The sequence below is a fragment of the Rhipicephalus microplus genome, chromosome 8, assembly GCF_043290135.1.
Source record: "Rhipicephalus microplus isolate Deutch F79 chromosome 8, USDA_Rmic, whole genome shotgun sequence".
Taxonomy (NCBI): domain Eukaryota; kingdom Metazoa; phylum Arthropoda; class Arachnida; order Ixodida; family Ixodidae; genus Rhipicephalus; species Rhipicephalus microplus.
Genome location: NC_134707.1, coordinates 57,697,000 through 57,722,222, shown reverse-complemented (window position 1 = coordinate 57,722,222; position 25,223 = coordinate 57,697,000). Strand labels below are relative to the sequence as shown.

The 25,223-nt window shown below is 46.8% G+C and overlaps 2 protein-coding genes and 1 long non-coding RNA gene across 5 annotated transcripts in view; 2 read left to right on the top strand and 1 right to left on the bottom strand.

Annotated features, from left to right (window-relative positions):
• Positions 1 to 515, top strand: part of LOC142761660 (protein sel-1 homolog 1-like) — a 39,338-nt gene extending 38,823 nt beyond the window's left edge. For both annotated transcript variants that reach the window (XM_075871900.1, XM_075871902.1), the window contains exon 16: positions 208 to 515. In XM_075871900.1, coding sequence (XP_075728015.1) covers positions 208 to 333 — 126 coding nt within the window. In that variant the 3' untranslated portion in view covers positions 334 to 515. The remainder of the gene's footprint in view (positions 1 to 207) is intronic.
• A 5,984-nt stretch (positions 516 to 6,499) lies between these two features.
• On the top strand, positions 6,500 to 16,964 carry LOC119164513 (uncharacterized). The gene is made up of 2 exons (XR_005108861.2): positions 6,500 to 6,639; positions 16,809 to 16,964. It is a non-coding gene; the product is annotated as an uncharacterized LOC119164513 (long non-coding RNA).
• Positions 10,481 to 25,069, bottom strand: LOC119164512 (uncharacterized). Of its 2 annotated transcripts, none has more exons than XM_037416712.2 (8): positions 24,928 to 25,069; positions 24,562 to 24,709; positions 24,340 to 24,410; positions 20,947 to 21,015; positions 20,137 to 20,221; positions 14,270 to 14,343; positions 11,967 to 12,077; positions 10,481 to 11,625 (listed from the first exon to the last, which is right to left on the bottom strand). In XM_037416712.2, exons 2-8 carry the CDS (start codon positions 24,679 to 24,681, stop codon positions 10,701 to 10,703), a joined length of 1,455 nt encoding a protein of 484 aa, XP_037272609.2. In that variant the 5' UTR covers positions 24,682 to 24,709; positions 24,928 to 25,069; the 3' UTR covers positions 10,481 to 10,700. The 2 variants fall into 2 exon arrangements, with proteins under 2 accessions (XP_037272609.2, XP_037272610.2); XM_037416713.2 differs by lacking the exon at positions 24,928 to 25,069 and adding an exon at positions 17,892 to 18,151 and having other exon boundaries at positions 24,562 to 24,626.
• Between the last annotated feature and the right edge of the window lie 154 nt (positions 25,070 to 25,223).

Below are 25,223 nucleotides of genomic sequence, written 5' to 3'. Positions count from 1 at the left end.
ACAGTGTTTTGCAATAGATAATGTTGGCAATAAACCTCTATAGCGAATTTTCGGATTTAACGAACCTATTTTTGTGTAACATGCAACTTTGTTATAATGAGGTTAGAGTGTAATTGTTTCGCTTCAGTGTCTCCGTGATTCCGCACCGTGAAGTCTGGGAGACTAGCGCTTTGCAGGTGATGAAAGTTGGCCAACTTGTCGTTACAGCAACAGTTGGACAAGCTACTGCCCAAGATGAGCCCGAGCGACGTGCTTGGTCCCGACTGGGACCTCTACGTCATGACCGTGATGGCCCTCCTGCTCGCCGTGCTGGTCTACTTCAGGCGAGCGTGAACGGCCGTTGCACCCATTGGCGAGATTTCCCGGAAGCTTTCGACGAACTCCGTGCGGATGGCCGCACTACGGGCAAATTTGTGTGTGCGCGCACCACGTGACTTTGCGGTGTTCTCTCTCTATTCTTTTTCCTATTCCGAACTGCAAAAGGAAAAAAGAAACCAACAAAACTGCTGCTACTAGTCGTTTGATGTGCCGTTCCCTTCAAAGCTCAAAATCGGTGCGCGTGTCGCCGGAGAAACGGAAAAGAAGAGCGGGCATTTTGAAACCTTCTCTTTTGCGCATGATGGCTGAAGATGAGGAGCCCACGATTGTTGTACATTGTTTTGCACTGAAGCAAAGTAGTGGGGGGATTGTCATCTTCAAGGGTGTTGGGAAGGTTTTTTTTTTTTTTTAATTTTTCCGGATGCTCTTTAACAAGAGCAGCCATATTTAGTTCAATGGACAAAAGTCGTCCTATTGCTTCAGAAGTGATAATATTAAAAAAAAAAAAGACGTGCCAGTCACCAAGCAAAGGGTGTTGTTTTATTGCAACGAGCAATTTGTGATGGTGTGTGTAGTGCATTTTATTGCATGAGCAATAGCAAAAAGAGGATTTGGCACCACATCTTGCTCAACCGCCTCTGCTGGAGCCAAAGTAGGTGGAGTGCAGTTGTATTCCGTTATGTTTTTATTCCAGTTTTGACGTCACTAGGTTGAACACTTTTGCTCGTCAGTCATGATGCGACAGAAAACTGCAAAAACGCATTATGTCAACGTGAAAGTATACACAGATCGTGCTGAATAACTTCATACATACTTGAAAATGAGTGTTAAAGGGCCCCTAGAACCACTTGGAGGTGGTAATTCAGTTGTGGTGAGAAAGTTGTGCAGAAGTGTACAGCGTACACAAAGCTGTGCGAATTTTTCTAAAACTGTGCCGTAATAGCAGAGTTGGACGCGTTTAATTATCAAAATGTGGCGATTTCGCTGTTTCCTTTGCTACTTTTTTTTGGTATTCTCTCGCAAAACCGCTTTGCTCTCTTGCCGAGTGCCCCTCCCAATTTCGCACGGCATACGTCGTTGCCGTGCTGTTCGAAAAACAGTCTACTTCCAGTTTCTGCGATTCCGTCGACTCCGTCCACTGCGTGCTTGTTGGCGAACCGCTGCTGCCGTGCCGACTCGCGCTTATACGCATTGTACCGGTATGGACACTGCGTTGCACGCACGCCTTTCAAGGATCGCGAACGTGATGGATCCGTGCGGTGACATGCCGTGCCGGAGCGCCTGTGCAAGAGGTGAGCCGCCGCCGCCACCACTTTCCACAGATTGTGGCGGCGATATGGGTTGGTTTGTACATTTGGCGATTTTTGCCCACTTTTTACCCGTGCCGCGCTAATGGCATTCTCAATGCAGGTGCAACACGACGAAAAGCAACGGCACATGGGCAACACAGCGAACAACAAGCAAGTGTTGAGAGCTGCTCGTTCGACCAATCACAGCATTAATGCGCTGCGCGTCAGTGATTCAACTTATCGGCATCGTGCGTAGGCCCTAAAGGCCCCGAGAGTAGGAGGGATTGTTTCTTGAAATTTGTGGCATGCCGGCTGCTTGTATTCTTGCCACGTGTAAAATTTTGATCGCAACGGCGTTCTGCGCTTGATGCACGTGTTTACTTGAAGTGTTTGAAAAAATATTGGAGGCGGTTTAGGGGCCCTTTAAAGCTGGCACGTGCGCCTGCTCCATGACGAAATGGAAAATTTGCGATCAATTAGTATGTTCCGAAAGAAAACGAATGGCTCCGTGGCAATTATACTACTACGCAGAATACAGGTATATACAAATAACTTTATTTCTTTAACAGCTTCAACTTTGCACCCTGTGCCAAAACAGTCACCAGATTTTGTTCTGAATAGGGTTGGCCTCCGAATGTTTTGTTCAGTACATGAAGGTGTTGCAGTGTTTTGTTGCATCCCGTAACAAATCGCTATTGTAGATATGGCTCGATATGCTCTCGAACCGCATTCAAACAGTTGCATCTTTCTTGAAAATAAGTTCGTTATATCCAAAAATTCTTTATCAAGGTTTATTCCTAATGCTATATCTATTGCAACACTTATTTTCATTTACTGAATTACGACCAATATTTCTTTATATCCGGGTGCATTGTATTGTGATTCGAGTTTATTTCGACCGATTGCGGAGTTCTAAGGGCGGATGTGGAACGAAATAGTTTTGCATTACTCGCTCATGGTCTTGGCTGCTGGCATGGTGTTTAACACATACACAGTGTTCGAGCTGTACAGCTGAACAAAGATCCAGACACCATGAAGCAGGAGTATTCATTTTCCACAAGAGTTCGCTAATTGGAGCTCAACTGGTACTATGGTAGCTGTAGTACATTTTAATCTGTGGCTTCAACAAAGAACTGCTTGAACGGTTGTCGTGACTTATTCACTGTGCTGCTCGAACTTTCTCAGTCTCTGACACACACAGTGTCAATTCTGCATACACTCAACTCGGTATAACGAACTAGAATATAATGAAATACCATTTATAACCAAGTAAATGAATAGTATTGCAATATAGTGCTAGGAATATACCTTTATAATGAATTTTTGGATATAACAAACCTATTTTGATGTAAGATGCAATGTTATAATGACGTTTGAGTGGACATTGCATACAGGCATGCAGTATTAACTATAATTCATTTATTTGCTGTGTTTGCATCATCACTAGGGTTAACAAAAAAAAGCGACTAATTTTGAGTAGTGCCCTATTTATGCTTGGCTCCTTCCGCACGAGGTGGTCATCTGCGGCACTGCCATGGATTACCAAGCTTCCTCACGTGCACATATTGCCTTCAACGCCACACAAGCACAACACCCTTAGTAGGCTCTTTACTAGTTCATAGTGCAACTAGTCACCAATAAATGTCTCCAAATGCACTAACACTAAGGAATAGATCACGATCTGCAAGGTCATCACTAGTGTTGAAGCTGTTGCCAAAATCGCTGAACCCACAGTAAGTCATCAATCTGGAGTGCACCTTCGTATCTTTCCCGAATCGGAAAATTTTGTTAGACTAGGATCCTGTGGCATTGGAACACGCTCTTGCATATTTTGTTTTTGCATCAGCGAGAACCCCTAAATCGAATTTGAATTTCTCTGTTACTGCATTCAAATGCTTCTGCAAGGTTGTCAAGCTTGGCAGCGAAAGCATGTATTACATGTTTTAACTCGCTTCCCTGGCATCTAATACGAGCACACTTGCGAGGTATCCACTGTGCAATAAGTGAGTGCAACCTTTTTTTGTAGGGAGACATGCACTTTGCTACATTATGCGAAACTCTGTGGAGAAGCGTGGTACCCTCGACACATCTCTAAGGCATTATGCGTACATTGTTGATGCCGTGGCGGCTGACGAAGGATAATGGGCGAGCCTATTGTAATGGGTGCGAACCAGCGAATGACCCACCCGTTGCACAATTCGCATTCTGTGATGCCTGGTTATTATTTTACTCTTGCTTTTTAGCCAGGCCATATTACACACATTAATGCAATTCCTTCCCCGACATGAAGCCTGTATACAGTGGGTCTTTTTGTGAACGAGTTTCCAGCAGCGACGTGGCTCTGAGGTAGAATAGTCGACTGCCACACAGAGGACACTGGTTGGAATCCCAGTCTATCCGGGGTGTTTTTTTCTGATATAGTCTTTTTTTTCTCATTTCGCATAATAGCGATTATGAACATCGGTGCCACCGGACAACTACTGCACCAAGAACAGCCCTTGTTCTTTCGCTGTAGCTATCTCGAGTTCAAGTGGGATGCGAACCTAGGCCTTCTGCGCAGCAGCCAGGTCCTGTTCCACTGGGCCACGCCAAGGTTTCGAACAGTAAAAGACCTGTACAGGTGCCGTGCAATACTGCATGGCAGAACTGCACAAGGTGAAGTGGGCAACAGGTGCGTGTTGTAAAAACCTATTTCTCCATTAGAAAGCACTGAGGCATAATTAATTGTATTTAGAAATAGCATCAAGAAAGTGTGCAGCTGTGCATTTTGCATTACGGATGCGCGAGGTGAGGCAACTGTTTGGTGGTCACTTCGACAACGCGCAGTAAGATGTCTTATGGCATGGTGGGCACTTAGCAACTGTACCTCAAACTGCCAACATTAGGCACACATGCATTCCTTTTCTGACAAGCAAGGTTGAAGTGTCCACTGAAAAGCAGAGCCTGGAGAGCGAATGACTACTATATGAACGATGTCCAACAAAGTTGTCGCATTCAACTTTTTAAGGCAAAGTTCAAGCGTCTCAAGTTTCTAAAGCTGTTTGCGAGCTTCCTTCACAGCTCAAATACCTGCTAAAAATGGTTAAGCAGTTTGTTCTTCAACATTACGACCATGCAATTGGCTTGGTGCAACATATGAAATGCACGCTTCAACGCTGGCATCGCGACTACCGACGGCGAAACCTGGCACTTTAGGGCTGCCGTTTTCTCTTGAGCATCCCCTTCTGGCGAGTCTGCAAAGAGTCGGAAAGGCCAAGGTACTTTAGGCAGGATGATGCTTCCGAATGTGCAATAAAGGAGCACGTATTGTGGCGCCACCTGCGATCCGCATCGATGTACGCGCCAAGGTACGCGCCTTTAGGTTTAACCTGGGGTTGCTCCACAGCGCTCGGCCCTCCGGCACAAAGCTTAATTTGGTCCACGTGCTGTAAAAACGATCGCACATCTTCGACAGTCCGCAGCTCGCCCGAGTAATTCAGCTGCTCCATGGTGACGCACTTTCCCATGAGGAATAGGCGAACTTCCATTTTCTGGTCGATTTGCACAACCTTGAGAGCGCTAAACGGACTAAACAAACCCGCGCCTCCCGGCGACTGGTCGCTGGGAAGTGCTTGCGTTGGCATGAGTTCCGAAAAAACGACGCTTTTCTCGTCACCAAGTTCTAGCCTGTGTACACCCCATGACTTTGCGGGAAGAAGGTGACAAGGAATGTTTTCAAACAGGCTAGAGAACACGGGATACTCGTCCTTAACTGACGGTACGGTGCAGCCTTGTTCTTCACCTGTCCTGTCCGCAGAGTTGCCGGATACGACAGTTGGTGACGCGCGCGAGGACTGTCGGTCACCGGGAGATTGACGGTCACCGGGGAATTGACAGTTACCGGACGACTGACTGTCACCGGCTTTTGCTACGCAAGGGTCTTGAATAGATGGCGGAGCGCTTTTTTTCGACGCGACAGAACGTGTTCTCTGAGCCGGTCTCTTCCTGCTCTTTGGTGATCTTTGAGCCGGCTTTTTCCTGCTTAAGGTTTTGGAGACGTGCACCGCACAGTCGGGGAACCTGGTGGGCACGGCGTCCTTCACCAACGTCGCCCGTCGTGGCGCGCTCATCAGGACGCGTCCTTCGTAGTAGGCTGTCCATTCCTTGCACACGAGTTCGGGCTCGAAATGCTTTTCGCAGACGTGGTCTACCGGTTGAAGCACTCGGTCCTTCCGAGGAATGGCACGCCTCCATTTCTCCAGGAGATCGTCGTCTTTCGGCGCGGAGAATACCGAAAACTTGTCTTTGCACGTCTTGTAGCCCGTTTTGCAGTGGGGCACAAAACATTTCCTCCCCATTACACACCACTATAGAGAACAGCTTTACGTACCACGCTCATAGTTAACTAGAACATGATCATATTCTAGTTCACTATGCATAATGCTGCAAAAGCGCGCACAATCAACACCATCTAGAAACCTTTTCTAGATGGTGTTGGCTCAATACGATGATGACGATGGCAACGCCTTACCACCATGGAGGAAGAATAATGCTTACCACAGCTACAGTGTACATCTAGTACAATGTACCACAACCTTAAGTATTTCTGCGCTCTAAACAATTGAAAATTAATAAAAACGTGAGTGAATTTTTGTTCATGTCGCGGTGATGTGTGTCAAATTATATAAGTTCTTAATCTTTTGAGAAAGACAATTTTAAAAATTTGTAGCCAATTTTAGAATCACACTTGTAAACGCGGGCCACCCTGCGCATGTGGCGCAAGTGATTATATATATATTTTTTCAAAAGCCCGCCTTGCACGAATGCAGGGACGAGTCGAGGCGAGCTCAGTTCGGGTATTCTTTGGTTCAGTTTTGTAAGCTGCTTACAGCGTGTTAATCGTCGTTGACGTCGTCTCCTGCAACGAGCTACGAGGAGATAGATTCGGGGCACGTCAGATGCATCACGCACCGGCGAGTCGAAGTCAAAAGGCGATGCTTCCGCGCTCAAATAGTAACTGCTGCAATCGTCGCTGCCAACAAACTTCTCACTGGTAAGTTCAGACGAGCTGTCGCAGCTTGATTCCGCGTCAGATGACATCGCCAACTTTCTGTTCGCGTGTCAGAAGAGGCACGTCAGCTATGTGTACACCCTGGCCAGCCTTGGTGGTGTGCGGCGGATGTCGTAGATTTCGTCACGTTATCACCGAGATTTATACTATTAACTAAGACACTCGTCTGTGTAACGGCTTTCTAGATGAGGCGTTGGTGGTGGAAATCTACAATTTTCCTTGCGCGAGCCGACGTGACGAGCAGAAAGTTTTGTCCGGCATAAGTACTTGCAAGAGCCTCTGCATGCACACATGCCACTCGTTTCCACAGCTAGCTTAAAGGAGCTAGTCAAGGCCGAAAAATTTCACCCGTATAAGGCCCAATTTGGATCAAAAGTGGACTTCCGTGCCGTGACAATGTGCCGCAAGCATTTGTTAGTCCATCGAATAGCAACTACTAATGTACCAGCAAGGTATTCAATCACTCCGAGCTGAATGGCCCAGCCGGAAGTATTTACAGCTAAAAAGTTTGTTTCTACATGGTTATGACAAGCTTATCCGCGTACGTAGAATACACCACAGCTTGCATAGTTGCTTACTCATTACGATAAGATCATGATAGAGGTGTGCATCATGTCTTCCCTTGTGCTCTGGACATAGGGAAGGAGAATGGATTCTTTTAATACGTTGTTACGGGGAGTTATTAAAGGGTCGTAAAGCACCGTCTCGGTGCCAGCTATGTCTAAAAGGCTGTGTCGTCATAGTAGACCATCAGGCGACAGACGTACACTATGTCGGTTCCGAGTGTAGCAGTGGATGAGTTGATTGTCGGAGAAATCTCATAGGTGACGGGTGTCGCCTAGCGCACCACTCGATAGGGCCCAACGTATCGTGATAGGAGCTTCTTGCTGAGGCCGACACAAGGAGATGGGAGCCACGGTAGAACGAGAGAGCCAGGAGAAAATTAAGCATCCCTGTGTCGACTATCGTACAGGGACTTTTGCGAAGTTTGGGACAGTGAGAGCAGAGTGTGGGCGACCGTGCGTGCATTGAGAGCTCGGCTGATGGCTCTAGAGCGTATAAAGTTGTGGATATTGGGTCAAATGGAAGCCGGGAATCGACAGGTGACAAAAGATCACCCCCAAAGAGAAGATAAAAAGGTGAATAGCCGGCAGTTTCGTGACTCGATGAGTTATAGACAAATGTGACGAACGGGAGAGTGACGTCCCAATCGTTGTGGTCATCGAAAATGAACATGGCATGTCTGTGAGTGTGCAGTTGAGGCATTTGGTGAGCCCGTTTGTCTGAGGACGATAAGAAGTGCTAAAGTTATGATGAGCAGCACAAGATCGCAGTAAGTCATTGACCACCCAAGAGAGGAAGCAGCGACCATGGTCTGTGAACAGATGAGATGCAGCACCATGCTAGAGAATGACGTCGTATAGAAAAAAAGATTTTCAAACGTCAAGCCATACCCCCCCCCCCCCCGCCCCCTCCTCCTCTGTAGATACTTCTGAACTTCAGCTGCTTGTAGTGAAAAAAAGTCTGTCATGGTTGAGCATTAAAAAGCTTGTTGAGCAAAATAGGTGAATAATAGTTTATTCATTTATTTGCAACTTACCTATTGTTTGCCGCCCAAGCAAGAGAAAAAAAAAACTGTGCTCCTATTTTCATTTCTTTTCGTTTCTTCAAAATATTATTAGTTCAATAATAGAAAGGGTCACAGTGCCATTTGTATTCTTCTATTTGATTGCAAGTTTTGATATAAAATTCAATCGCATGGTTATATACTTTTGGTTTCTGTCAAATCTCCCCAACTTGACAAATTTCACAAACCCAACTTGGCCAAAACGCTTGACAATCTACCCAACTTGACAAAAAGCGTTCACACCCGTGGGGTAAATTTAATGGTCAGTACGTATTCAAATCCACATTCTTTCAAAAGGTATCTGCTTAGCTCTCAAGTCAACAAAGCAATAAATCAAAGCATAGGCTCTCCGCTCTCTGCCCCATCAGATAATTGGCATGGGAAATCATTTCAGCCACTAAATTTTTCACGCGTTACAGTCGGGTAGACGTGCACATACAGAGGCAAATTAGCACATTTTCAAAAGCCGGCCAATGGCTCCTCATAGACCGGCTACATAGTCTGAACGTCCACGTTGTCCGTGTATTGGCATTGTCTGCACGCTCTGCACCAGTGCTCCACCAATCTCCCTTATGTGTTGTGCATTGCTCTGTGAGCCGCTTTGTTTTCCACTGTATTATCCTTTTGGAATCGCAGCGAGAGAGGGAGAGTGGTGCCCTCTGCGTGACCAGGGAGCAAGTCAGTCATAGCAGAGGTCTAGCTTCACACAGAGGCATGTACGGGAAACTGTACCACAATAGTGCATTCACATAACACCAGGGGGGTTGTACGACTAAACTACCAACAGGCCGCACCCCGCAGTTTGAATTGTTTCATTCTCTCACTGTGGCATTGGGAACCTTACTCTCGTAAGCCCCAGAATTATTGATTGGCAGCCAAGTTCTTGCCACATTTTATGCAAATATGTTTGCTTCATAATCATTCTTTCAATTAGTTCTTGACACGTGTCAGTTATGGTAAAAGCACTTGTTTGGAAGGCCACCATCTGGGGTTGGTCGACCAGGCCTTGTTGCTGCACTAGGTCAGAGCTGGACAGGGGTGACCCCCATTCGACTGGTGTAAGATTGTAATTGGCCAATTGGGATGGTTTGGCACTTTCAGATCATATGAAAGAAGGTGGCCGTCCGAGGACAGAATCTATCCGTGACAAGACATGAGAATTTGGAAAGTGTGATTGTAGAGCTTTGACCTTGCCCTGTAGCCCACGTTCACACAAAGGAAATCATGCAGAATCTCCCTAGCTAAATATCAAATTGATGGTCAAGATTAGAGTTTTGTTGCACGCAGTGGCCTCCCCGAAATGTTTAGATATTCTTGTAGCGTTCTTCATAAGTGTTCCTAGACGGGTTCGATAGCGCACGACTTCACCGTGTCCTTGGCATTTGTTCACAAAGGCTTTATTTTTCTTTTTATTTTGGGTAATAGTTGTTACGGACACTAGCGGCGGCGGTGTACAAATACAGCACTGTGCGTGACCCTTGCTGTGATCTCATAAGGGCTTTCCCTGTAGAAAGTCTGATAAATCACTTCTTTCAATGAGCATTGTAGAAGGCGAGCACCTACTTCATCATCAACATTTTGCCACTCAAACTTCATTTATGGAGAGTTCTGCGCTAAAATTTTTTCAGCAAGTGAACTTTCTGAAAGACTGTGTGCAACTGTGGCCTTCTTTCACTTGCAGAGGAATGGAGTGTCAGTTGGGCCACTCTTTCTCAGCGTGGCTCTACACTGTAGTATATACTTAAATATTCATCAGCTCAAACTGATCTGCACCAAACGTGGGACCATGTGTCATATAGTGTTTCGAAGTTCCACCTGTTACGCACACAATGGATGAATGGGGTCATTGAATGATCTTGGCTGTGCAATAAAAAATGTGCTCAGGTTTCAAGGTCTCTCCTCGCAGTACAATTCTTCACACGGTGCAATCCTTGATGGCAGCAATATTTTTTTGATGAGAAGACAGAAACCTATATAGGATATTACATGCAGCTGTGTTACGTAGAGAAATGTATAGGGAGGAGCACATTAGCTCGGCTGCAATCCTGGGATGGCAAGAGCTCAGAGGCTGCATTATTGTGCCCTAACGTGCCAGTTCGGTAGAAAAGCTATGCAAATGTCATTTGATGGGCATATTCCATAACCACTTCGGGCAATGGAAAATGCACACTTGTTAGAAATGCTTATAAACATGTGTGACAGATGAAAAAAAATGTTTTATTGATGAGCAAAAAACCACAAAAACCAGACCCTTTTTCTGCACAGCCAGCACAAGCTGGCACGACCCAAACCCCGCAAATGCGCACTTGACGCACGTTGCATAACCGACCTTTTCTTCTTGGGACACGCTTGACGCCACCTATGGCAAAAAAAAAAAAAAAAGACCGCTGCGAAGAGAGTTGAGTCATGCTGGAGCTCAGTCGCCATTTTCGCGGCAGCTAGCCGGGGATCCGCTGCGGCTCCGTGATCGTGACTCGCGCCTGGGGGACTGCGACCGACTCTTGCCACTTGCGGGACCGGCAGAGTTCGACCGTGACCGATCACGAGATCGGCTACGGGACGAGCTCTTTCTCTCGTCCTTCTTGGCAACTTTCCCATTCTCCTCTCCCTTGCCAGGTGAAGCAGAGCGGGATTTCTCGCGGCTACCGCTGCGACTACGACTTGACTTCTTCGGTGACTCTTCCTTCGACTTCTTGCGACTCCGCGAACGGCTCTCACGCTCCTTGACAGGCGACCTGGAGCGGCTTCGTGAATACCCCTTGTTGTTAGTGGGGGACTTGGAACGCGACGCGCTCCTCGACTTCCGGCCACCTCTGCCACTGCCGGGAGACTTTGATCGACTTCGGCTCAACGACTTATTGTCTGCCTTGCCCTCGGACCGGCTACGGCTGCGAGACTTCCGTTCATTACTAGCAGATCGCGACCGGCTACGGCTGGACGGCTTGCTGCGCTTCTTGCTGGGCGAGCCACTTCGGCTGCGGCTGGCAGCCTTCTCGTCCTCGCTCCTCTTGCTGGCTGCGGAGTGGCTGCGGCTGCGGCTCGGCTGCTTACGGTCCTTGCTGCCCGAACGGCTGCGACGCTTGGGCGACCGGGAGCGGCTGCGAGACTTGCGGCGTGTTGCGGGCGACTTGGAGCGGGACTCGCTGGAGCGGCGCCTGCGCGAAGCACTCCTGGAGCGCCGTTTGACAGAGCGAGAGCGGCTACGCGAAGCACTGCGTGAGCGGCGCCGCTTTTGTGGGCTACGGCTCTTGCGGCGCCTGGAGCCGGAGCGCGATCGACGGTTGCGCCGCGGTGAGCGACTTTTGGAACGCCTACGGCTTCGACTGCGGCTCCTTGAAAAGCTGAAACGAAATATAAACAAACCAATGGGGTCGGTTAATTTAAACTTGGCTGTTCTTCAATATACATAGATGTCTACCACCCACATTACATGGGCACTTTTCAGTGCCGAGATGAGAGGCCAACAGTGAACTGCGATTGCAGTTAAAAAGCACATTTAAATATACACATTTAAATAGCACATTAAATATACACATTTAAATAGCACATTTAAATTGCAGTTAAATACCGCATACTAAATATTCTGAAATATTTCTGAAAATACTCTGAAGAAACGACTAAATACTCCTGAAATCACCAGCTTAGAAAAGCAATTTTAGCATGATACGAGTGCCAGTTTTACCTTCTTATTGGCTTTTCCTCAACGACTCTGATCCGCCGACCGTTGATCTCGGTGTTGTCCAGTTTCTCAATTGCTCGCTTCATGTCGGAGTAGGAAGCGAACTCCACAACACTGTGGAAAACAACCACATGTCAGTGTGGGAAACCTTTACATATTTGCATATACCGTATTTACTCGATTCTACCGCGCCCTCGATTGTAACGCGCACCCGATTTCCACCACGAAAAAAAAAAAAAAAAGTAAGACATCGATTGCAACGCGCACCCATTTTTCTCGCTGGCCCGCATAATCACACCACTCGAAAAAACGACTCCTTTCGAGAGCGTCTTCCATATAAATATGAGGTACGGGCGAAGCTTGTGCCCATCTGACGTGTAACAGAGCATTGCCGTCACTGTAGTTTTACCGTGGACCGATGTCAGCACTCGAACTTGCTTCACCCCCTTCTTCTCGACGGTTGTGGTGCCAGGCATGTTGAAATAAAGAGGCGTCTGATCGGCATTCCCGATTTGCCCAAGCAGGTAGCCGTCGTTGCGCCGCAAGTTTAGGACGAACCTCTGAAAACTGTGAAGCTTTTCATCGTACTCCTCCGCAAAACTTTTCGCATATGCATGTTGCCCTTCGGAGGGAAAAGCCTTTCCTCTTCATAAAGTTAGTTAGCCAGCACCTGCTCGCTTAAAACTGGCTCCGCATTAGACCTTTTTCTAAGACTAATTGCATAGCCCGCACTTGTAGCAGTTCTGTCGTCACGGGCCGCTGTGCCGCTCGCTGCTCAAGCACATACTCGCCGAGCAGCTCTTTAATTTGCGGAAACCGACCCTGTTGTGGTCCACTGAAGCCTTTGCGAGAAGCTTTGCTGTCGACAATCTTCTGCTTTTGTTTCCGCCGGTCCCGCACGCACGTTTCGGGAACTCCGAACGACCGCGATGCGGCCCGATTTCCGTCCGTTTCTGCACACGCGATGACTTTTCTTTTAAAAGCGGCATCGTGGAGCACTCGAGTTTTTGGAGTCGGCCCTTCCACGCCGTCGATGCTAATGCACTACTAGATGGCGAACTCCTCAGCACACGTACGAAGTGCCGTACATGGGAAACACATAGGCAGAAATAGCCGACGCGCCATGTCGACGCACGTAGGGGGCGGCCATTTTGGATTTGCCGATGGCAATAGATTGACCAAAATTTTTTTGTTCGTGCTCGATTCTAACGCGCATGCGATTTATGAACTCGCTAAACCGGAAAAAAGGTGCGCGTTAGATTCGAGTAATTACGGTACATACAGCGATGTTTCTTGTGACAAAACCCTAATTTTGAGGCCTGCAATAGTGGAAAGACTAGATCAACTTTGACCGCCTAGAGCTTTTGAATGACGTAACTCATGGGTTTGAACTAGTTGGTACTCAATACTTCACTACTATGTCAGTCTTCTTGGCCTACTTCTTGTCCTCTTGGTCTACTTGACCTACCCTTGCACATAATTGCAGTCAAAGTCATTAACTTTGCCAAAATTTAAATAGATGTTGGCGTAGTTGGTAAAAGAAGCCCAAACTGAGGGGTGCAGATAAGAAGGCAGGATAAGTGCTGAAGGAGACGGAGTTGCTCATCTTGTCCCCACTTCGTGTATGACTTGCCCCACTGTCAAGCTACGTATGCGATTGTTTTTTGTGTTACGTCTCCATCTCAATGTGGTACCTGTTGCCGATTATTAAACCTACCCAAACAGTTCGATAGCTGCGTAACTACAGTCACTCTCAATATTTAGAACTCACAGGAAAGACTCCTTCGGTACTTAAAAAAAATTATTATGATTAAATTAAAAAGTGACAACTAAAATGTGATTATGTGACATCAGGCTGTGCCCTCAATGCTGGGAATACAGTGCCCAGTAAGACAAACTATGTTGCCAGTGTGACACCATCACTCAAGTAGCTTCATCATCATCATAATGATCAGCCTGACTCACTGCGGGACAAGGGCCTCTCCCACAATAAATCTAAACCTGTGCTTGCTGTGGCCACATCATCTCCACAAACTTTTTAATTCAACTGCCCACCTAAAAATCTGCCGCCTCCTTACGCACTCGTCTCCTTTATTTCAAATACCATGCCAGCATTATTCCTCTGCTCTTTGACGGTTTTGCCAACATTCACACGCTGCTGCAACAAGCTATTTTCAATAACACCAGCTTCGTGCACGATCGAGACTGCACATGCCGAATTCACAACCATATGCAACAAGTAACCTCCACAATGTGGCCATAGTGCGCGTCACGCAAAACACAAAATGTGAACAGTTTTTACTAACCCTTCGTTGCGCCTGTGTCTGTGTGCATCAGCATAGGTTACATCGCCCACCTGCCGCATGCGATCCTTCAGGTCCTGGTGGGGCAAAGAGAAATCCGCACCACAAGGCCCGAGCGAGGGCGAGCATGCTCGTATTTAGACAAGGAAACCCGCAACAACCGTGGCATCGGCCGACACATCACACACTTGGAACGGCACACAGAGAGAAGTTCAGAAGTGGACACGACATCACATGCTCAAGGATGCAAGCACAAATACCTCCACATGCACCTTGCCAGCTGGATTTCTGTGCCATATAAAGCTCTTGCTGGAAAAGTTCGAGCCTAGACTAGTCCACTTTTGTTCATGGTATTGTTGTATTTTTCCTTCGTGTATAAACAAACTTTTTACTGTTTATTTTCCCGCATGTTATCATACTCCTTATTTTTAATTCTTCACTTCGTATAGCATCCTCGGGTATGTACATTACGAATGTGTCGCATGAAAGCCTACAAAAGGATAACTAGCATTTTGAATTAAATATGCCAAATATCCACTTGAGAAAAATTGAACTCAAAGTGTGGAATGCACTAGTATGAGAGCTGCACATTTTCGGGTGTATGTTATCACTCTGCTCCCACAAGGAAAGGTACACCCAAGTGTAAAATGCAAGGGGGCACAAAACACACCTTTTTTCAGTTGTATATAACCACTTCACTCCGATCAGGAAAATTACAACCAACAAGTAGGTGTACATAAGAGTACACCCTTGAACGCATTGAGGAAGGAAAAACTGAGGAAAAGCCCTATCGCATCCCAATGCACTGCGAGAAGTTTGGCGGAAGTGACGTCAAATTTATGGGGCTAACAAAACAGCAAACGCTCCGCGGCGTGCTCTCCGCTCTGGTTTGCTTAGCGCGGACTCATAGTCCCAGCGTAAACGTGACGCGTATTGTACAGTTCGCGTGCAGTAAAATGTTGGGAGCACACCTTTTCCAGAACCGCACCGAAAGCACCGGTAGGTGTCGTAATTAAAAGCATTCAGCCCCTGCACCATAGTATTCGACTCACCTGACAGCGACTTACGCGTTATGTTCGCCGGAAGGCCCTTTTTTTCTCTTTACTAGATTTCCCGATCGACGGGCTGATTAGCACTTCTGTGCTCATATAGTGTCAGTGTGGCAATGCTTGATTTTGAGAGCTTGCTTCCTAGCTGTTCGGCGCAACGCCAGCCTAGTACTTCACGTCGTTAAGAAGGCACCACTACATTGAATATGTAATCGTGCACGTAAAGCGAGCAATTCCAGTGCGCACACAACACGCAGCGAGTGGACACCGTATATTACATAGACATTTAGTTTGATAACAAGAAAAGTTTATTGTCCTTCCGTATCAACGACAAAACTTTAAAAAACGCGACACTATGCCTACAACACTAAAACGAAAGTTCGTGTGTATTCTCATTTGACGCAATGAGTAAGAACCAACGGAGCATACAACTGAAAGTTCCGCATGCAAACGCCGTGCATTATTGATCAACAGTGAAGCTAACATACGTGAGAATTGCCACCAGGTACATTCGGCGGTGTAAGCGATTCACACCGAGTATACACTACAGCTGGGCATCGCACAGCTTTCCCAAAGAAACATGCAAAAGAAGCAGCACTATTGAACTGGTTCGCTGCCGGCAGAGAACACCTACCGCTCCGCCGGCGCAGCTTCTAAGGCCACTGCGGCGGCTGCTCGCCGGAAATCGCTAGGTGTTTATCTGCTTCTCCGCTAGGAAGTAGTGCGGGTGTTTGTGATGCGGCAGCTTTACAAGTATGATGTTTTTCCTTCCTCCATGCTAGTAGGTGTACATTACCATTTTGCACCCATATTTTTTACTGCTACAGCAGCATGTGCTGATGCATTTGGTGAATCAGATGCAAACTGTATTTTCTTGATGAGCTACGCTCTGTAGAAAAAAAAAACAGTCAAAAACAGAAAAAAAAAACAGTCATTTGGAAAAAATGTGATCTATGTCTCCCACCAGCTGAAATAAACTTGATTTAATCTAGCAAGAAAAAAAAATTGAATCCAAAAGGAGCTCCGAAGGGGTGATAAAGTAGATATAGCTTCAAAGCAGTTTTAGCAAGTAAGGGGGAGGGCAAAAAACCAGAAGCACCCTTAATTACACCATGCGAATTAGCAAAATAAACTTTTTTAGTCACTCAAGAAGCCACCATCATTGTTAACACTTATGTAGCACTCGATACCCAACTGGCAAGGGCTCAAGGAGATTAAAAAAAAAAAAAAATCGTGAAGGCTTTTGGAAAGCAGGCAACGCGACTACTGAAGAGAAAGCATGGGCTTAGCAATGTTGAGCACGAAATAAAAATGGGATGGAAAAAAAAAAAAGAAAAAGCCAAGCAACATAATAGTTAAGAAGCAATAAAATATCTTGGACATGCTCAAGAAGGAGAACAAGCTTTGCCCGCACGGACAGTAGTAGCCAATGCCAATCTATAATCGATATGAGCACTCAGTGTGCCAAAACATTTTTTTTTCTTTTTTTGCAGATGCTGTCCTTGTGGGCAGTGGGCTCTCCAGAAGGGAGAGCTAAGCAACTTGAAAGTAAACAAGAAAACATTCTTGACAAGAGAACAATGTAGAACAGCTGGTCAGCAAAACTCGAACTCGGTGCCTTGCAGTAAATAAAATTGATGGTGATGTCAGCTGACTTGTGAAAAAAAAAAAAAAAAAAGGTTTCCTCATCTACTTTTATGTCTCTGGTGTACGAAACAAGGTCAGATTCCACCTAATACGGAATCGCCCTTTTTGTCTGACACCGATCCACACTTAAATCAGGGGAACGTGATGGGCGAGCCTTCCCCTCGACGAAGCATTCAAGTCGAACTGTTTCAGTCTGCAGTCGGCTGACACCACCTCTCAACTTTTGCGGCATGGCACAGAGTTGGTAAGACATTACAACTACGCATGCATTTCGTCACTCAGAAACATCTTTCTTGAGGAAGCTGCAAGAATTTCGCAGCTGCAATCTCGCGCTGCAATGTGCGCTACAGTGGTGCAAGTTGCATTTAAGAGCAATTACTCAGCCTTTTCTGCCCCTGTCTTTTCGGAGCGCTTCGACCAAATTTCCTAGTACTTTGCCCTGCCCCAAGTGATACTGCATGCTACAGACCCATCGTAGAGCAGTGCCCGAGAGATTGCAGCCGCACAGGGATGAAAGAAAGGCGCAGAAGACAAGTGACACACACGGCATAGGCAAACGGGAGAAAAGGCAAAGAGGACGTCACCAGGTTGGCACAGTCCGGGCAGAGGCAGGAGGAGAGGAACGAGGCGAAGCGGTAGTCGCAGGGTGAAAGAGGAACGGGACAACGCTCAGCACGAGGACAGCAATAAAAATGAGAGGTGCAAGGAGGAGAGGCGGGAAGGAGAGTCAAGGCCAGCACCATTCTCCTCTCCGGCCATCAGTCATCAGAACAGGAGTAGGAGTAGGAAGGGTGGTTCAGTCACAGTGTCATCTTGCCGGCACACCACTCACGGGTGCAGCCGCACCAAAAACTCCCTTTTTGCAGTTGAAAAAAGTGGGACCCCGCCGACGGCGGGGGCCGGAGACCAACGGGGTCATGAGTATTTACCTTGGCCAGCGCCCCAAGCGTGCTGGCAGGAAACCCCCGAGCGCACAGTCCGAGAACAACCCTGAAGGAGGGCGCGTGGGGAAGAAGGTGGTGCAGTGCTGCCGAACAGCCCACCACGGCAATGGGGGGAAGGAGGAGGACAAGAGCTCCGTGTACACCATGGAGGACGGACCCCCGAGAGACCAAGAACATCGTGGGGCCGCTCTCTTTTACCTCGACCCTCGACCCGAGACCATCGACCGACCGACGGCTCGCACACTCTACAAGCAAACAGCACCGGACGTGGCCCCCAGACCCCGAGGTCAAAAAAATGGCAGTACAGCCACCAACCTCTTGTCTTTGCGCCGTACGAGTGCAGGTACGGCACTCACTGCTACACCAGTAGCTTTCCTTTCAAAGTTGCCTAACATAACCAGTAGTGGCCAAGAGAGCTGGTTAACACTAATATTGAGCCCTTCGGGCTTGACTATAAGTCTGGTACAACTTTAGCAGTCTCAAGAGCCCTCACTTGGACGACTGAAGAGTGTAAGAGAATCATTTCCATGACTTTAGAAACAGTCCTGCTCAAGCACTTTCCAATCATTTTGGAAGGGCATCACATTCCATTGCGACACACTTGGGTGCATCGGCATTTGAGGAGGAATGCTCCAGACTTCTAAAGTGGCACCGGACTATAAGAGACGCGCCTTCAAATGATAACACTGGAGCTAGGAGAGAAAAGCACACACACAGTGCCTGCATTCTCATGAGATCACATTTCGGGATGTTACTTTAACTGTGCACCGATAGGCCTGGCCTCTGTTTGCTGGTCCAGTGATTGATTGATTTGTGGGGTTTAACGTCCCAAAACCACCATATGATTATGGTGGTTTTGGGAAATTTTGACCACCTGGGGTTCTTTAACGTGCACCCAAATCTGAGCACACAGGCCTACAACATTTCCGCCTCTATCGGAAATGCAGCCGCCGCAGCCGGGATTTGAACCCGCGACCTGCGGGTCAGCAGCCGATTACCTTAGCCACTAGACCACCGCGGCGGGGCTGCTGGTCCAGTGAGGCACCATGTTAAATGGTACACAGCGTGTAAGTTCACCCGTAAGGCGATCACTTGAGAACACTGAGAACAGTTTTCTGTCTGGTAGCTTTTCCACTCAGGCAGCAGGGTTTTCATATACACACCACAACCTTCCAGGTGTAGCCCCCCACACCTCCCTAAATTTCTTAGGAAATGCCTGAATACAGGTTAATGTACAGTTGACTCTTAACAAACGGAAATTTTTTAAACAAAACTGCTACTTAAATGGAACGAGCGCATCTGACAAGACTATTTTCGTACTTGTATTCTGCACCTTTGTTTATCTCTCAAAATGTTAATAAAATGGAAGACATTTTCCTGGTCCCTTCAGGTTCCATCTAATAAGAGTCTACTGCACACCTCTGTAGCCCCTAACCCACGATCTATTTGGCATGGCTTAGGCCTTAGGTATTTACGGCCCTGAACACCGCCTAAGATCGCACTCACAGCTATGATCATATCTAGTTCCTGACCTCACACTAACTTTTAGGATACAATGGGTTGGCTGGCATTCAAACTCGTGGCAATGTCTCCCAGTTAAGCAACAGACTAAAAATGGAACACATTCCAGCACTGCTGTAACGCCAGTTGAAACTCCTGCACTTAACCATAAATTTCAAGCAGATTCAAGGTGGTTGTCTAACAGAAAAAAAAAGGAGCCCTACATTTAGCTTAAGGTAGGGAATGTTGTATGTCGTAGTCTTGCTGCTGTTTCCAATGACACCTGTCGTTAAATTACAGAAAACAATAATAAAGCTATCGGGGTTTCTCAAACTACACTAGAATTTCGAGCTAGACAAGAGTCAAGCTGAAGTCATTGCAGCCTGCAAATTCGACCAACCAAATATGCCCAATAATGCTAATGTAATTTACACTAAACTGCTATAAAAAGACATCATAATGAGAATGCGATCTTACAATTACCCACTTGAAGAGTTTAGCACAACCGATGTCTAGGTACACAGATTGAAAACAAGGAACCTTTGTGTTGCCCTTTTACCAAATGATTTCTTTGCTGATAACTTCGAAGTTTCACTTAGGACACGCCTAGATAAAGCACAGTCTTTGATGAGAGGCCAAACGACAAACCACTCCTCAAAACAGCAATTTACCATCACATCAATAAAGTAAATGGAACATGTGAAAAAGCATGGTGTGCTTGATACTTTACCTGCCAGCTGATGCGGCTGCTCAGGTTTTCGATGATTACTCGGTAGTCTGTCCGTGTGGGTGGCCCATACCTGTTGGTGCCGCTACTGGACACCCAAGAGACAACAGAGGCAGTCTTCGTTTTAAGCACAGCCCCACGAACTTTGCTCGTTTGCGCTTAGGAGTGACACCCTTTCCGTGCAGGCAATGGCACCGGGGACATGTCCGCGACCACCAGATCGGCTAAGACGGGTGGACGGACTTTCGACACCAATAGCACGTTTGACCTTTCGCGGCATCATTTGCCTAGCCTTTCTGATTTACGGGGCACGAGTTGCTGCAAATCACAAGTGCCGTTAGGCAAAAACAAGGAATTCGTAACACGTCTGGTGAGCTATTTTCATGCACGATTGACTTGGTTAGGAGGAACACCAACTTAATGTATATTACACTTCAGATTTAAGCCACGGACTCCCGCGCTTTTCAGTGCCCAAGTTGCTCCACCACATACGGGAGCTTGCACTCCGCTGCAATGGCAGCACATCTATAAGCTCCACACATTAAGTTAGAGCATAGGCAACTTAGAACAGCCCTTTAGCATGTCATACTCTTAAGTACAAGTTTCATGGTTTCAGCACTGAAAAAAAAAGAAAAAAAAGCGTAAGAAATTCTGCTGCTGGCGCCACAGGCAAGAATGAGATCAAGGGCCGCTTCGGCAAGCAAAAGAGAGCCCGCCGCTGCCAGTGTCGTCATCTTGACAAAAGTCGAGGCACGTGGCTAAGGCAGCCGACTGCACACAGGCTACGCATGCACTCCATGCTCCACAACTCACTTGTCGGTCCACGCGCTTCGTGGCGGAGGGGGCCGGCGGGCAGTTCCGTGCGCCAGCTCGACCACCACCCTGCACAAAAGGTTACGAAGGAGCGATTACGGGAAGGCCTGCCATCCTCAGATTTTTGAAAGAACACAGGTTCAACCTTAGCCTTAAAGGGATACAAAACAAAAACTCTGATGTCATTCATTTCATCACCATAGGTTATTAGAGACAATCAAGGTCAAATTTCTGCTGTGAAGTTCTGGAGCGAAATATCCAAAGTAAGATGTCATGGATGTAACTTTTTTCATATTTTGATAACAATGGCTCAATGAAATTTTCCGAAACTCTGGCATCTCAACTCTTGGAGGCCCTGAGAGGACACCGCACACAACACGCTACTATGTAGCGCCTAGTAGACACCATTAAAATCTGTGACATCGCAGCGTTTGGCGGTTTCAAGGTGGCCAAACCACCTGCGTTTTCGTGCATTCACCTGGCTTACGAAACGTCTGCTCGCGGCAAGCACGGCGATTTTGATATTGTTGTGCAAAGACAATTTCCTGGCACATAAAAGTTGCGTTTCTGTTCAGTATCTTTTTTGGTGGCCAAGTACTGCAATATCGTAGATTTGCGCTATTGATTGATATTCGGGGTCTAGCGTCCCAAAACCACCATATGATTATGAGAGACGCCGCAGTGGAGGGCTCCAGAAATTTCGACCACCTGGGGTTCTTTAACGTGCACCCAAATCTGAGCACACGGGCCTACAACATTTCCGCCTCCATCGAAAATGCAGCCGCCGCAGCCGGGATTTGATCCCGCGACCTCCAGGTCAGCAATCGAGTACCTTAGCCACTAGACCACCGCGGCGGGGCGAAGACTTTCGCTATGAAAATTAGTGAACACACACTACGCAGATGGCACTATCTTGAAAGACAGGTCCAGGAGGATGTTGAGAATAGCCCTTTTCTTACGGAAAAACCAGGCCTTGTTCAATTATTTCTCTCTCCCCCCCCCCCCCCCCCCCTTCCACAGAGTGTGTCTAGCAGCTAAGCTGAAATCATCACCACTTCTGACTGTTTTACTGAATTTGGAGAGCCTTTTTCCGCACTCAAGATGACACAAGCAGGAATGCCAGTAGCAGGTTGCTTCATCGAAAGCATTTGCACTCCTTAAATGGTTTTCATACTCTGCTCCGCACGTTACGTGAAACACTTTGGAAGCTATGCTTATGCAAAAAATTTCAGTGGGAAAAACGTGCGAGTCCATGTGGTTATTGTATCTCTTTGTTGTAAACGTGGCCTTCGCGACTGGCTCCACCTGCAAGCTACCTCGACTAATCTCAGACTCACACAAATGCTACGCGATCCAGAACCTTCTAAAAACCTTCTAAACAATTTTCCAGGTAAAAAGCATCTTCATTTCTCACCCAGTCAAAGATTAAGAAAAAGAAAATCGCATTGCTAGTGGTAAACTAATTGAATCTCACATGTACGGCAAGAGGTCTCGTTAGCTACCTTACCATTGTATCTGGTGTACGCAATTGAGTACAGGGAAAACTGTACCTGCAACAAGACTAAATTACCAAATGAACGATAGCATCATTTAAAGAGGCCCTGAAACACTTTTTCAAGTAACCATGGAATGAATTTACTGGAAGAGCTTTTTGCCTTACGAATTCAACGCCGCGAAAATTTTATGAATCTAACCAGTAGAGCGGAATCGCAAAGATTCGTCGCACGCTGCAATCGCATTCTCGCTTCGCTCGTCCCGACGAAATCGCAGGAACCTAAGCAGGGAGGGGTGGCAGGGGCAAAGAAAATATGATACGTGCACCGCGTGACCTTGAGCACGGTTTTTTTCTCTTTGAACACGAGACTTTCTTTAGCATAATCGCGTGGACAAGTCACGGCCTCCCGTGGAGACCTCTGTGACAACCGAGCGTGCCATGTTCAAATCAGCCAATGGCTGATAGATGGGCTTACTACAAGTGATTTTCGAGCTTATTCTCCGATTGGTCGAGAGAAGAGAGAGCTATTTTTAGCAGACTGATAATTTATTGTGAATTCCAGGTCGCGTGCCGCGCTATAATATTTGGCTGGCGTGTTTTCGGCAGCCTCTACTACCGATCGGCAGCATTTTCTGACCATGCCCAAAAAGTGCTGCAGGGCCCCTTTAACGTCTTATAACAATTAATGTCAGTTGTGTTACGCTCTTTGTATTGGCCTTCTTGGAAACACACCTGCTTAGAGCAGCTGCCGGCTAAACAATGACAAGTGCACCTTTCTACAGCAGTTGACTTCCATATAATCAAATCCTAACTATTTTTTCCCAAAAACTGGGCGATCTACCGAGGGTTGCATTGGACTTTAAGAACAATAGCCCAGTCACGATGATCTAGTGGTTACAATATTAGACGGCCAACTGGAAGGTCGCGGAATCGAATCCTGGCCATTGCATTGTCAATGGAGCTGACAATGAGACCCGTGTACTTATTGAGTGCATGCTGAAGAACCCCATGTGGTCGAAGTTCCGGAACCCTCCACTATAGTGTCTCTCCTAATCATATTGTGGGTTTGGCATGCTGAACCCCAGATATTATGTCAGGACAATAGTAAACTTTAGAACAAAGTACACAAACACAGCGATCAGTACATATGATAATTTGGTCAGATAACGAGGGCACCCCAAAGGATAGCGTATGATGCAACAAAGTGACCCGTTCTAAAAAAAAAAAAAGTGCTCAACTTTTTGGCGACTGAAAGAAAAAAAAATCTCGCCAGAATGACAGGGCTTTTTTTTTTTTTTCTGAATAAAATGACATCATTGTGTGACAATGAAATAATGTACATTTTTCCAATTGCATATGATACTGCATGTTCAGTATTAAAGGCAGCAATCCTATGAAATGCGAGACATGGGAGGAGGAATCGGTACTACTGAAAAAAAAAAAAACAAAAAAAAAAACACGGATGACCGGTTCCATGTTGTGTTACAAAAAAACACAGCAGATGCAGTCATTGGTTTCACGTGCGATCATTTTTTTATTGACGTCGGGTACAGGCATTACTGGTCGTTTGAGTTGTAAATATCATAACACGCAATATATCATAAATATCATGGTGACAATATCATAACACGCAATATCCCTGCCACGTATGAGCAAAAGCTGAGCAGCAGTATGCACGATATCAAGATATTTTTCGATTATGCACGTGAATGTCATTTCTGGCCCTGTAGGGTAAAGCGCTGGCTGGGCAAGATTACAGAAAAAGAGCAGAACCGACAAAAAACTAAAAGGCAGTCCTAGCACAACTTGTACGCACCGATAGAGGAAGACCATAAAGGAAGCGTTCCGACCCGCTGATCAAACCTTTTTATTTATTTATTTCGCGCCTCCATACTTACCGTTCGCCATCCAACTCTCGGCCGTTCAGCTCGTACACGGCGTCATCGGCGTCGCGGTAGTCATCAAACTCCTGCAAAACCAATTAATAGTATTAGCACAGTCTGAGAAAATCGAAGGGAACGGCGCCAGCAACCTGCAGTTTCGCACCGTGTTCGACCAACGATCTCGGCCTACGCCGCGTTCGAAAGAAGACGACGACGACGAAAAGCCCAGTAACTCACCACAAATCCGAATCCATTTTTAAGCAGGACTTCACGGATCTTTCCAAAACCACGGAAGAACCTCTCCAAGTCGCGTTCCCGGACGCGATAGCTGAGGTGGCCAACGTAGACCCTGGTCATGATTTATCGGGTTGCTTCGCCGTGGAACCTGCGTTCGAAGAAAAAATAAATAAAAAACGTAGCAACATCGGAGCGCTCGGTCGGTGTTTCGCGAACATGGAGGAACGTACGAAAGTAAATCGAGACCAGTCGCACGCAGGAAACACCTCGAAACTTGTTTCGCCAGCAATTAAGAACGACGTGCTCAAACGTTCGATTAGAGCGGTGTTACTGCGCAGCGCTAGGATTGAGAGCCAATTCAATTACCGGGAGACGATGCCACGGGTGGGATTAGAATGCGGTGATAGGAGGAACGCCAATGATGTCTTTCGGAGCTTTCGGTTGGGGCGAGAGGTGGCCAAGTGGACGCTTTTCTCGGACGCTCTAAGATGGCAAAGCCCTTATCGCCATATTGTAATCCGCAACAACACGCGCACTGCGCTCTGTCTCGCGAGTCACGCAGTGCGCGTGCGAATGTGTATTACCAAATCCTCTTCAATCGTACATTAATCAACTACAGCTTAATAAAAAAAAACAAAGGAATATTTATTGTAATTCATCTG